General features: G+C 35.7%; 1 protein-coding gene across 4 annotated transcripts in view; it reads right to left on the reverse strand.

Moving 5' to 3' along the window:
* ITGA2 (integrin subunit alpha 2) overlaps positions 1–14,429 on the reverse strand; it is a 126,005-nt gene that overhangs the window by 38,890 nt on the left and 72,686 nt on the right. For all 4 annotated transcript variants that reach the window (XM_016953318.4, XM_526928.8, XM_009449170.5 and 1 more), the window contains 11 exons: positions 13,525–13,668; positions 11,341–11,544; positions 10,480–10,616; positions 9,199–9,338; positions 6,193–6,344; positions 4,408–4,518; positions 3,761–3,843; positions 3,198–3,339; positions 1,984–2,076; positions 1,324–1,400; positions 1,157–1,240 (listed from right to left, as the gene is read on the reverse strand). In XM_016953318.4, the coding sequence (XP_016808807.1) occupies positions 1,157–1,240; positions 1,324–1,400; positions 1,984–2,076; positions 3,198–3,339; positions 3,761–3,843; positions 4,408–4,518; positions 6,193–6,344; positions 9,199–9,338; positions 10,480–10,616; positions 11,341–11,544; positions 13,525–13,668 (1,367 nt within the window). The remainder of the gene's footprint in view (positions 1–1,156; positions 1,241–1,323; positions 1,401–1,983; positions 2,077–3,197; positions 3,340–3,760; positions 3,844–4,407; positions 4,519–6,192; positions 6,345–9,198; positions 9,339–10,479; positions 10,617–11,340; positions 11,545–13,524; positions 13,669–14,429) is intronic.

The raw sequence follows: 14,429 nt of genomic DNA on the forward strand, positions 1-14,429 counted from the left end.
TTCTGCTTGTGCTATTTGCAACTCACTTGATACAGAAGCATTCTTTTCATCTTTGCTCTTTGGCTCAAGCTCTAGACATGATGACATATTTTCCTTTTTGTTTTTGCTCAGAGAGCTATTGGATGATCTACAGATTCCATGCTCTTAGGGGCTGGAGTGATGTGGTAGAAGTTAGACAAACCTGCTGTCACTGGATTTCTTGGGAAAGTGCTGCAGTGTGCTATTCAGGGGTCATTGATCTGTGCTGGGAAGCTGTCCTATTGCTTCACCAGGTAGAGAACTCTGGTTACCAGGCCTGTAGGAGGGCATCACCTGTGCCCAGTGCATCTGCACAACTGTGTTCCAGTTTGTCTGTGCCATGAACTCACCTTACTTCTAAGTGTGAGTTAAAGTGATATCGCCTATTAGAACCTGTGAAATTTGTGTGTTACCCACTTACCAAGACACCTGTCCCTCTGAACAATTAAAGACAGCCTGTATCAACCAGTGACATTTACACCACTGCTCTCAGGTTTGCTTGCTTTGGGCAGGTAAAAACAGGGAACAAAGCATTTCTTTATGGATAACATCCTTTGGAAAAAACCTCATTTCCACCTGGCTGGAAGAAAACCCTAATCTGATATGTGAGGAATTTTTCCCTCAGAAACTAGACTTGATCTAGTTCCAATATTTGAATATTCAAACAGTGACTAGATTCAATATTTATTGTGGACCTACTCTGTGCAAAACATTGTGCTTGGGGCTTCAATGTCCAGGAATGGGGATACTGCTTGAGATCTCACATACAATGGGAAGTCGGCAGTGAGAAGAAAGTGAAGACAACTCTCAGGACCTTTGAGAGTTCTGTTTCAACATTTTGAGAATGTTTGCAGCTACTCAGAGGGCCTGCAATGTGGAGTGTGCCTGTGATGTGTGGCTACAGGGATCTTTCTCTGCCTTTCTGGGCTACTCTCATTAGTTTAATAAGCCTAACGAGTCACTCAAGGTTTTCCTAGGGACCAATATGTCTGTGGACTCCTGTTTTAGTTGACAAGAATTTTAATTCAAATTCTTCAGTTAAGAATGAGCATACAGAGGACTTCTTTAGCCATGAGCCAAAAATCTTCTGATCTAGAGTGGGTGTCAGTGATAGCAGGTTACCCACTGCTTCACCTACCTTGTTAAGTGAATTTCAGCATCATACAGGAGAGGAATTTTGAGGTTGACCAAATTATCAGCCTTGTTTTCTTCTTGGCTTTCACTATAGAAAGAAACATTAGGAAATTACTTAAAGAGAAATACAAAGCTATCCATCATTCCATTCATGACTTCATTATGTTTTACCTTAAGGCTTGGAAACTGAGAGATGCCTGATTCTGAAGGTTTTGAAGATTGAAGTCAAAGTTAATAGTAAAAGTCACCTAAAGACAAAATTAAAATTTCTCAGTCTATGATGCTTCATACTCAGAGGCCAACGTGAAAAAAAAAATGTTTCTCATAAAAGTAAACTCACTCAAATTTGATTCTGAATTTTATATACCTTAAGCTTTCAAATTTGTGGAATATCTTTATTTGTCCACCTTGTTTTACTATGCCTCACATTAGAATTAGAGAAGCTTGACTTCCAAGTGACACATGTAAGTTATCCAGGCGTATATACCTGTCTGAATTTGGAAGCTTTGAGCTGATGTGAAACTTGTTACTAGGGGTTAATAAATGATCTCTGTGACTCTGTGTATAGTGCTTTGACCAATGTTGCTCAACATATTTAGACAAAAAGAACTTTCCATAGTATGTGTACCTTTTGGAATGAATTGCATGGAGAAAATCCCATTTTTATTAATAATTTAAAGAAAACATTTAGATATTGAAAACTTCCCCTAAGTATGCAGCCAGTTATTTTGTGATGCCTATCAAATCATGATAGCAAGATGTTATGTTGGTAAATTAGCATATGTGCTGAGGAGGGCTTGTATGGATTGGAGGATGAAATGCAAGTTGTACCTGTTGTTCTCTCTTTAAAGCAGGGTAGCCTACATCGCAGGCAACAGACTTCTGAGATGCAGCCACCTGGCATGTTACTTCTGTCCCATCAACCTGAACAAGACCAAGGAAACAACAATGATCAATTGGCATATAACATTTGTGTGTGTATGCACGCACCTGGTAAAAGAGGTACAGTGGCATTTTAGCAGTAAGGTTTGTTCATACTGAAATAATTTATTATACCTCAAGACTTGAAATTTTATACTGCCCAGGTGGCTAATATACTACTTTTATTGCTAACCCTAAAGATACCTAGAACATCCAACAAAACAAAGAAAAGATTAAATACTGTATTTTTTCCCCAGAAAAAAATGATAGTTTTTATTTTCAGATGCACGAATAGCTTTAATTCAATATTTTGAAATGCTGGCTTTAGGAATATGTTTTTCTCAATTTATTTGAAGCATTTTCAAGAGAAGAAAGTAAAATCATATGTTGGTGTTTGTCTGTATTTTAAGTAATTTGAGGGTTGTTTTTTTTTTTTTTTAGTTTTCTTCAGGTTTTTTTTTCCCTTTAAAAGAAGTAGTTGCCACTTGGCACAGGGTGTTTAAACACCAAGGTCAGGTTAGGTTTAGAACTCTAAGCCTATTAAGATCACATTAACTCTAAATTAAATGAAATCATTGTTTAATCCTTTAATCAGATAGCTCATTTGGAAAATCTCAGCTTTTCCTTCTCTTCCTTTTTTCTTCATAATTTGGTGGTAGAGGAGGGACCAGGGAGCACTCACGGTCAAGTGTGCTCCTGGTATAATGATCAAGTCAATGTGATTAGTTGGCTTTGCTGGCATGCATCATCTTGGCAGCAGCAACAACCATAGTTGCAAAGCTCAGGCTAAGCTTTGGGACTCAAATGTCTCAGAGCAAGTGCACCACATCTGTGCAGAATGCAGCAGCCTCATCACACTGATAGCTCAAGAAGAGTTATGGGAGTGTCTGGCTACTGCTGCCAAGTCGCAGGATAAGGGAAAAACTGACCCAAGCTGTCAAGCAGAATCTAGATATAGAGCCAGACTATGTTCTCATGCGGTTTAACTAGTCGGAAGCCACAAAGTTCAGATTGATCATGCTGAGGGTTAAGGTGCTTCTTTAAACAACTCAGAGGACATAGAGGAGACAGTGATCTATAAGTAGGAAGCATGGTGGAAGTAAGTGCAGGGTCTCATCACATACCGGCAGGGAGAATGATGCAAAAAACAAGTTTTCTGAAAAATCAACAACAATTCCAGTGTTGTATGCACTTTCCCTTTTATTTTTCAGCGTTACTGAAAATGTTAACCTTTTGTTTTGGTTGCTGACAATAAAGGGTTGTTCTCTGTTAAAAGTAAAAAGGAGGGGGGAAAGCCATTACTGTTAAATAAAAAGGCCAGTATTTTAAAATTTCACTCATTAAAAAACTAAACTCTTTAGACTTACTTAGAATACTGAGAAAATTGCTGTGTAATAAACTATCTTTGCATCAAAATGATACTGACAACAAATAAGTAAATGCAATTGGATTGTTCTTTGTTGCTATTGTATTAGAGGGAATGGAACCATTTAAATACAGATAATTTTATATTTCTTATTGTTTTACTCCTATGTGGATGGTAGACATTGAAATTTAGTTTTTAAAGGTATTTATGAGTTATGAATGTTTCTTTTGTAGAAAAACTCTATAAACATTCGTTTGAATAAAGTAATCTAGTATGTCTTTTATTTCTACATTTTACAACAAGCTTTAAAGTAAAACTTACTGAGCAGCTGGTATTTGTCGGACATCTAGGACTAGATCAGAAATGCAAAGTCCATCCTCACCACAGTCTTTGTGGAAAGGAATCTACGAAAAAGGAAAAAAGATCCATACATTTGCTCTTGGGTTGAAAAAGCAAATTACAGAAGAATACATAGAATATTATTCTATTTACATAAAGTACAAAACCAAACAATGTTCTAGGAATATATAAATGTTTAACAAAATAATAAAGAAAAGCATTAATAAACACACAATTCAAGATAATCATTTGCACAGGGGGAGCTAGATGAAAGTGTCTATGGCGGGGACAGCTATATGCAGAGCTTCATATGTATTGGTAATATTTTTTGAGTATGAGCACAAGGCATTTACTTTATTTTTATTTATTTATTCAACAAATATATATTGAACACATACAATGGGCCAGGCCCTGCTCTAGGGAGTGGAAACACAGCAGTGAACAAGAAAGACAAAAATCCCTGCTGTCATGGAACTTAAGTGTTAGTGAACTTTATGCATATGTAATTGTAGTTCATTTAGAAAATTAAGAATTTTCAGGCTGCATCCTAACCATCCTTCAGACACTATTGCAGTGACTGTGGAACTTTATTTGCCAGTCTAAATCCAGGAAGTGTAAGCTGCACTTACACTGAAGACCTTGGCAGTCTCAGAATAGGCTTCAAGGGCAGGGCTAGTGCCAGGGTTTTCCAGACTGATGTCCACACGCAAATCCAAAGAGTTGACAACATCAGAGGGCTCCTAAACATACACACACACAAACATACAGGGGGAGACAGAGTCAGTTTATTAGGGCATAGCAGCATTAAAACAAGAAAATGATTCCAAATGTGTTTACAATTAAGAGCACAGTCAGCTCTCAATTATGTAGAATATCTTTGTTGTGAATAATCAAGACTCTCGCTTCTTTTCTTCCATCCTAATTCTGCTTTTAGCCTCTCTTCTACTAAGAAACCAAAGGAGACTTGCGTCTAGTAAGAATCTGAAGCAGGGATTCTTAGTTAAGCTCATCAGTTCTTGTCAAGAAAGCACTATGTCTGTACAAATGAAACCCTAACATTTGAATTTGCCTTTTCCTCAGAAGCGGTATCTTGGTATTCTTTAGTCCATTCACAGGCAGGACTTACTCTTAACTGGGGGCCTCCCAGAAGTCCTCCCAGAAGGACTTATTCCTTCTGGGGGCCTGTCTACCATGACAGCTCTGGACTATGAGGAGATGTTTCCTTGGCTGGCTGCGGGCTTAGCAAGTAGGATGTACTTTAACTGGCATTGATATCAAATAGTGAAAAAGGATTTTTTTTTTTTAAACTTTAAAGAAAAACAGCTTGGCTGTCTCCATTTCCTCACTAGGGATTGCATGTATAATCTGATCCACCAGTCAGCACAGGATGGGAGAGAAGGGAAATAAGATTTTTTCCTTTAAAGAATCTATAAAATTGTCACTTTAACAAAAATGAAGTCTATGTCTTCACAAACAAGAAACCTTCAAATTGAAAAATGAACTAAACAACTCAACTGATTTTAATTCATCTAACCGTCAACTTTATGTTTTTCTAGTGTTTACACTTAGCATTTCTTGAAGTAAGATCTCTCTGTACCATCCATTTACATCAGAAATATTTGGGGTGCTCCTTAGAGCTGCATATTCCTTGGGCCTTCAAACCTAGATTTCTGATGGTAAGAACCCAGAATATACATTTCTCAAAAGTTTCCCTGGCAGTTCTTTCGCACCTTAAATTCTGAGAACTGTATTCTAAGAAAGTACTTAAATATCCTTTTAAAAAAGTGATTTCCTGAGTAAATTATCCTTTCAAATGCCATTATGTGGTTTCCAAGGTGGAAATATTCACATCATTTATAAAATAAATTTCTGGCTGGAAGTTTTCTCCTGAAAAGCATTTTTCTTACTTGGGAAATTTTCAAAATCCATGTTAAATACAGTAATTACAGCATACGATGAGAACAAATAATTGTTATCTCATAATCTACTATATTTCATCTATGTTAACTTAAATCTAATAGTAGAAACCACAACTGGAGTTATTTTTCAGTAGCTGAACAATAAATAAAATTTTTCCCTGATAGGAAAATATCAAAATAACATTTATTGCCAATGGAAAGTTCTCTCTGTTAAACATTTAAGAAAACACTGTATCTATGATTTCTTTAAGAATTGTATTTTTAGCCCTTTCATTGCAATTCTAAATGAAATTTGATGTTGCTGACTTATATAATAGATTGTGACCATAAATATTAGCATAAAGTAAATATGCTTCTTATTTATGGAATTACATAAGAAAGGCATTCATTGGAAGGGCAAGCATTTTCTAACTCATAAGCTTCCATTTTTGACTTTTACCACTCTCTTGTCTTTAGGAAGAAATAAAGTCAAAAGGGATGTTCCTGAGGCCTTACCTGTATATAAATGATGTGCTCGGGGCAACTCTGTGCTTGATTTACTACCATATTCTTCTGCAGGCACCTTTCATTGTTTTCTTTAAATAACCCCCTGGAGGTTACTCTGGATGAAAATCCATCTGCATCAAGTGTGATGTTATATACAATGGCTATGATAAAAAAAATCATAGAGAAATGTTATTTCAAATCAACTTATAGGAAAAAGCATCTTTGCTTTATTGTGTCTTCTTGGACAAAGTATCTCACATCAAGAAAATATGGAAATAGTCTTCATATTGGTGGCTTGTGAACCATAGCTAGCATCACGAAGCATTTGTCATTCTAGCTCTGATGTGACGTAGGTGACTGTGCATACAAAGAAATGTGATTCAGAGAAATGTGGCTGGGAGCAGTGGAAAGGAAACTAGACTTGCCGCCAGGAAACCTACTGTGATGAACCTGGGCAAATTGCTCACTCCCACAAGCACGAGTTTCATTACTCATAACACGGAGACACAGAATGGAAAGGAACAGTTGCTGAGTGCCTGCAATTGGACACATTCTCATGTATGCCATACAAGTTTTACAATGAATCTGGAAAGTGAATTTTATTATCTTATTTTTCAAATAATGTACTAGAATAAGTGATGTAAAATAATTCACCTAAGTTCACATGGCTAGTCAGAAGTAAAAGTTGGATATTTTTGAAATAAGACCTCATGTTCTTTCTGCTTCCATCCAGTTGTGAGAATTAATTTTTATTGTGAAGATTAACTGAGATACTCTAAGGGAACATGGACAGTGCTTGACCTATTCTAGATGCTCACATAGGGAAATGCACGCAACACTGCAGCAATAAAGTCTCAGTCAGGCAGACTTGGTTTGAATCCTAATTCTGCTGTTTATGAGCTCTGTGACTTGGGGCAATTTACTTACCCTCTTTGAACCTCTGTTTCCTAATACCAACTCTTGAAAAAAAATTATGTGATAATAACTGATGTCAGTAGCCGATGTCTAAACTATCAGAATTATTACCTTCAACTAAAGTCCACTGGCCGTGTGTCTAAAATTGAGAGAGAACACCTGGTGCCATTCACAGCATCAGCTGCCTTATTGCCTTATTTGGGGTTATTCTATCTTACTTTATTATTTTCAATATATTAAAGGTTGTATATACTTCCCAAAACATGAATTCTACATGTTACCTTGAAAAAAATCTATCATATATGTTGTACAATTTTTCTTGCTCCAGTGACTTAACAATGCCAACAAAGATAGATAAAATATTAAAGAATTAAATAAACTAAAAATAAGTTGTGAAGATGATGTAAAGGAAAAACAATGGCAAAGAGGTGAGCGCAGTTAGGACAAAGTTAGTCCACATTATAATGCTTTTCCTTTTTTTTTCAAGCAGCTTTATAAAAATGATACATCGCTTCATGGGCTATGTTATTAATCTTAAAGTGAAGTGTGCACCTGATGCAATAAATGATAGAAACCATATGCTTTATAAATTCACTTTCCACAGTTGTGAAGATGGGATTCACGTCTTACATGCTATTATTGCCAAGCAATGAAGTGACAAATGAGCCCACAATCATTTCACTTGGCTTGTCTGTGTGGACCTGAAGGCATCAGGAAAAAAGATTTAAAGGGAAAGATGCCCAATAGTAAGAAAGGCCAGAAACCCTCAGCAGCCTGTGGATGGGAAGAAAATTCTCTGAAAGTAGAATTTTTGAGTGTGCATCACCATAAGGGTTGAAGTATAGTCAAAAAGGGAAGATACATGAGACACCTCTATGCTTCAGGGCCAGAAGAGCTGACCAGTTTGCTGTTTCTGCCAAATAATATATTATTTCCCAAGTTAACCTATTAGGCAGACTAGCCACAATGTTTATGCAGCAACGGTTTTTGACTTAACTATCATGTGTGCTCAGTTAGATGTGCTACATGGCAGGTCAAGTGACATATGCTACTCAAAATTGGGTCAATCTTTGAACATCTGCATGGAAAACTTCCAAATGGATATGAAAAGTAGGAAAATATGGAAAGCATGTTAAGATTTGAATCTAATTTTGCTTTGTGTTCTCATCTTATTTGTATCTTTGTATGAATTATGGCAAATAACCTGCTTCTGTATTTTCAGCTTTAAGTTAATATGTTTATCACTTAATTGAATTCCTATAGGAACTACAAGTTCTGAAGTTTAAAGCCAAACTCTGACGGAAGGGGAATTGGGACCCATGAAGCAGCAGTTAATGAAAGAAGGTAGCTTTGAATCAAGTGTTAAATTGCAAGCTATGTATTGAGCAAGGTGAGATAATTGGGGCAGAAGAGATGAAGGTGAGATAGTGTGCTTAGAAAAAGCTTTGAAGAGGAGGCAGGACCTCTGCCAGGCCTTGAAAGACAACTTGGCCAGCCCAAGAGAAAAGACAACAATTCCTGCTGATGCTTGCCCACAATGATTTCCTCACCCTTCCCCATCTGAAGAGACATAATTCAGACTTTTACTCATTTATCTGTATTATTTAGAACATTTAAAACACTGGGTAAAAGTTATATATTGCTTTTCATGTTTTCTTTCATTATTTCATGTTTATTAATTCCTCAACAACAGGAAAAATACTTGATACTTTTACTGAACCTGTCCTATATAGATCATGGCATAGCCAACATGATATAGTCATTTGAGTGGTAGTTCAGCATAATCTGTGTATGCTCAAGGCTTTAAGTAAGAGAAATGGAGGTAAGAGAAACTCAAAGGATGGAAGCAGGAGGGCCCTTGGTTATGTCATAGAGATTACAACTTTCTGCAGCAGAACCTTCTAGAGATGTGGAAGGAAGATCTAAACAAATCTTCCATGACTAGTGAACCATTCTCGGGCATCTCCAGTGTAAGGAAACTTAAGTGTCTATAACTAAAACCCTTATTTCTCTTGGCCTACAAACCAAAATATGTTATATTCAGGACTAAAACTCTGTAAGCCAACCAATTTCTATACAGATTATTTCAGATCTACGCACCCACTTGATTGTTTTGCTTAGTAGGTCTGAACTTTGCACTGAAGCAGAGTTTGAGAATTATCTGAGCATTCTTGTTGACCAAAGTGATTTTTTCTGGTGTGAATGAAGCTTCTATAGCTACATCAGCAATACTTTGTGACCTAAAAGACATAAAGAGTAACAGATGGATGGATGTTATTACTGAGCACACGTATTATATCCTTTATCATACAGGACCCAGTACCAGCATTACTGAATTTTTCTCTCTACTCTCTATCAAAGCACTTTAGCAGTAGTATATATTTGAAAGCTCTAAGATGGCAGACAGAGATAATTTTTTTTTTAAATCTGTGACTGCATCACTAACACAATACACGTTTAACATATTAGTTATTTATTATACTTTAGGTTCTGGGATATGTGTATTTACTCTTGATACGCTACTCTGAAATGATTTTAACTGATTTATTCAGTAAATATATTTTCTTGTTTTTTTAAAGTCTTAAGTATTATTCTTGAGTTTTATTTTTTCCACATAAAAGTTTCATTCTGCAATAAAAATAATGTACTTCATTCTTTAAAAGCACAAGTGAGATTTGTAAATAGTATCATTAAACTCAGAAATAAAAAATAATCAATGAATATTATTTTTCTGTTCTTCAAATATTTGTACATTTAAAGCACATTTTTTGACAGAGACAAATGAATGGAGATTCTTGATTGAATAAACAACTTCTTTCTGATTCTATTCCCTTGCCGGCCCAATATACTTATTTTTGACCTTGAATCACATGACCTTCACACTGTTCTCTCTGAATCTTCAACTCCTGTGGAGGTCAATGAGAGGTCAGCTAAACCTAAATAATGGCTTATTGTTTATGACTAATAATTTTAAAATATACCATTCAGTCACACAGAAGTTACACTTTACTTGTGTGGTCTGAATTTTCAGTATTTTTTAATGCACTCTCATGAGGTTTCCCTTCTGTACGCTGAGATAAGGCTATTTATAGGAAGATAACATTCAGAAATAGCCTGGATACCATTTCCAGAACTTTATGTTTTCTATGTACTGTTTTACTCACCATATGAGGAGAGAACTATAATTCTAATGGTAAGCAAATATATCTATTTTTCCTACTTGGAAAAACACATTTATTCCTTTGTGCAAACTATGATACATCGATTCCCTATAGTCTTATAGAATGCATGTGGCATTTCTATAATACCAGTACAGACATCTGTTCTGCTTTCTTAGCAGGTAACTTTTAGTTAGTTTGTGTCTGGCTCTTCCTGACTCACCAGAGTTGAACCACTTGTCCAAAGGCACCAATGGACACATCGGTGATGGAATCCCCATTTAAATCTCCATAGCCATCCAAGGACCTCCCAAAGTACTGGAGATGGCTCCTAAAGGCTCCATCGGATCCCAAGATTTTCTAAAAGAGCAGGTTTGACACGAAATTATAGTACACAACAGCTGAACCAGAAAATGGCAGCCTCTGAATTTCATTATTGTATTTTCTATATAGTAATTTCCCAGATTGTGTTTATTCTCTACAAATTCTAAAGATTCGTTTTTTAATCACATCTTATTATCTGATCTCTGCATCACTCTTACAGCCACATTTTCATAGAAGGGACAGCATAAATCTTTAATAAAAAATCATAAACCAGTGAAAAGATCAGTGGACTTGGAGCAAATTGATGCAAGTTCAGGTACAGGGTTAATTTCCTAGTTCTTTTCCTTCCAGTCTTACTCCAAAATTGGCTGCTCAGTGAGGCCTCATTAGTCACCCCTTCAACCACCTGATACTCCTATTGCTGAAATTTTATTTCCTATTTTAGTTTCATTTGCTTTTTAAAAAATTCCTTTATTACTATCTGGAACACTTTATCTTATCTACTTCTTTTTTTTAATTTGTCTCCTCCAATATAATATAAGGCACCCAAAGATCAGAATTGTTTCTGTCCTGTTCTTATAGCATCCCCAGACTCTAGAACAGTGCTTGGGCACACAGTAGAGGCTCACTTTATATTTGTTGAGTGAAAGAATGAAGTTACAAAATAAGGGGGATGGATTGCATGGTTTACATGACGCTTTCTATGTCTAATATGATAAGACCCACAAATACATACATCACCATTCAGCTCATGGATTACCTGGGAATACTTTGTGCGGATAGTGCCCTGATGACCATTGTAAATGTATACAGCTCCAGAATTCTGATTTTCTAGTGGTGAACCAACGATCACATCATTAAAGCCATCCATGTTGATGTCTGAAAGAGCTGCAATTGCTGAACCAAATCGAGTGTTTTCAATGCCCTCGGGGCCTTCAAGAAATTGGTGCTGACCCAAAATGCCCTTGCAAAGGGGAAACAAAAGGATGATTAAAGCAAACCTTACAACTTGTATAATTAAAATTCAGAGCAGCTGGGTGTGGTGGCTCATGCCTGTAATCCCAAAGACTCCAGAGGCTGAGGCAGAAGGACTACTTGAAGCCAGGTATTTGAGACCTGCTTGAGCAATAGTGAGACCTTGTCTCTATAAAACATTTTTGTAAAAAGTTAGCCAGGAGTGGTGGCACACACCTGTAGTCCTAGCTCTCAGGAGGCTGAAGTGGGAGGATCGCTTGAGCCCAGGAATTAGAGGCTGCAGTGAGCTATGATCACACCAGTGCACTACAGCCTGGGTGACAGAGCAAGACCCCATCTATTTAAAAAAGTGAAATAAATATGATAAAATAAAAAAGGAAATAAAATTCAGAGCAATCAATGACCAAACTAATTGTTTAATGTTAAAAATGGATAGAATTTTAAACCTGAACTATTTATGATCAGAATTATAAATAAGAATTTCAGTAAGGTCATAAATATCTGCTCATAAACCAAGGTCAAAGGAGATAATTCTCTTTACTGTAGCTGAACAGCATCCATTTCTTGGTCTCATTTTCCTCTCAATAATATGATCTTCATCTATTTCCAACCTTTTGATTTAAAATTTTTCTGGTGAAAATTACTAATATCTTGAATGAAATTAAAGCAGACACAGAACAAAATAAAACACAATATCTTAATTTAGGCTTTCTGTAAAAATTACCAAATAGTGACATAATTATAGTGGTACAGGAAGTAGAAAATGAGATTGTTAATATTTCCATTATTAAAAACACTAAATAATTCTGTGCAAAGGAAAAGACGTTTCCTTGTAAAACACAGTTTTTTTCTTAGATTTTATGATCAAGTATGGAAATATTTCATGACTTCACAAGAAAGCAATGTTTCTCAACCATGAAACTGGGTCAGTATTCTTTCTCCTCTAATATAATCTTATAAAAATTTTTACTGCGTTTTACACGGTATTAAAAGATCTGTTCCTTTTCAACAATTAATGATAATTCAGTATATCTCACAAGTAAGAAATATTTAAAGAACGGCGGATTTGTCAGTTTTTCAACAAGTAACTAGGTCCAGCCTTTGTTGATACTCAATTACACATTCTTTATATGTATAATTGCTTTAGAATTGTTTTAATTAATTACTTCTGTTAAAAGATTAATTTTTACATAAATATCAATAAATCAGGTAGTACAAAATATCACAATACTTAAACATAGTATTTACTACTTTAACATCAGCTTCTCTTTTTCTTATATACTAAGGAGCATATAATTTTCTATGTCAATCTGTGCCTTTAATTTGGTTTTCTTTTTTTATTTCATGGAGTTCACTATACTTATATACATGGATTTAGAGAGTTCAGTCCACAAATTGGAAAAATTATGCTTTGCCATGTTAACGTACGGTGTTTTTTTGTGGAAGGACTTGAAACTTCAAGAGTTGGATACATGCCTAAATGTTACACTAAGCAATGACACTTCCTGACAAACTAATGTAGGAAGCATCTGAGATCACAAGGAATTTACAAAGTGCTTGGTACAACTTGTGTTTTTCACTGTCAACTGATAACAAGAAAGCATTGCCCTGTTATTGTTGTCTTTATAGCAAAAAATTACATGTGATACTAGAGAAATACACAAATGTTTCTGTGTGTGCATATTTCAATAAACAATGTGCACTTATAATGGCTTTATTTGCATAAGAGACTATATATTCAAAGACCTCTCATGGAAAATGGCAGTACACTATACATTCAACTCTAGTTTTTCCTGTTAATGTGATTTTTAAAATCATAATGGGAACATCCTCAAAAATGATGAAATGTAAACCATACTATCTGTGCAAATTATCATTCAATAATAATAAATTTTTCTTTCCAAATGCAAGTTAAATTACCAGTACTAAAGCAAATTAAACTATTAGTTTAATTTTTTTTTTTTTTTACCTTTTTTATAGTAAACAGGTAGACTCTTCCTTCCTCTTTCTTTAGGTCATTCATGTACATTGGTGCACCTACCAAGAGCACGTCTGTAATGGTGTCTTTATCCACATCAACTGAACACAGCACACTACCAAAATAGGAGCCAATCTGGAGTAATAAAACATGTTAAACTTAGAATTCCTAGGATTCATATACTTCTAATATTACACTGAACATTTACTTGCTCATTCAATACACAAAAATTGAGTGTTTACTATTTGCAAAGTGCTTGGAACATGAAGACAGAGAGCACAGTTCCTTCCCTCAGGTTCTAACACCATCTAACACCTGGTTCTTAAATCTTAGTGTGCACAAGAATCTCCAAGAAAATGCCTTTGAAATACAGATCCCTGAGACCCATTTCTAGAGATTCTGAAGTAATGTCTAGGATGTGATCCAGAACACAGCAATTTAAATTAGCATTCCAGGTGTTTCTGATGCCAGGGGGTCAAAGACATACTTACAAGGCAAACCTTCTGTAGGTATGTGAGGTTTGTCGTAGCAAAAGGCAGGAGGGGTAGAGGCAGGGAGAATAAATAATTAAGCTTCTATAGTAAAATAAATTGTAATAGAGGCAAGTCCCAAAGGCTGAGTGATCAGAAAGCAGGAGAGTCAGGAAGGCTTAGAAAGTTAAAATATCATTCAAATTGCAAAGTAAGAAGGACATGGAGTTTTCTAGGCAGAGGGAAGTGGGAAAGCACATATGATGATGTAAGTGTACATGGCATGATATGAGACAGGTAAGTAGGTGCTGGATAGATTGGGACAGGAGGACAAGGTGGAGATAAATTAAAATAAGAAAAGCTGAGACTTTGAACCTTCATCCCATTCAACAACGTTCAATGCATGCCTATGTGAACACTTTTTAA

The sequence above is a fragment of the Pan troglodytes genome, chromosome 4, assembly GCF_028858775.2.
Source record: "Pan troglodytes isolate AG18354 chromosome 4, NHGRI_mPanTro3-v2.0_pri, whole genome shotgun sequence".
NCBI classification, from domain to species: domain Eukaryota; kingdom Metazoa; phylum Chordata; class Mammalia; order Primates; family Hominidae; genus Pan; species Pan troglodytes.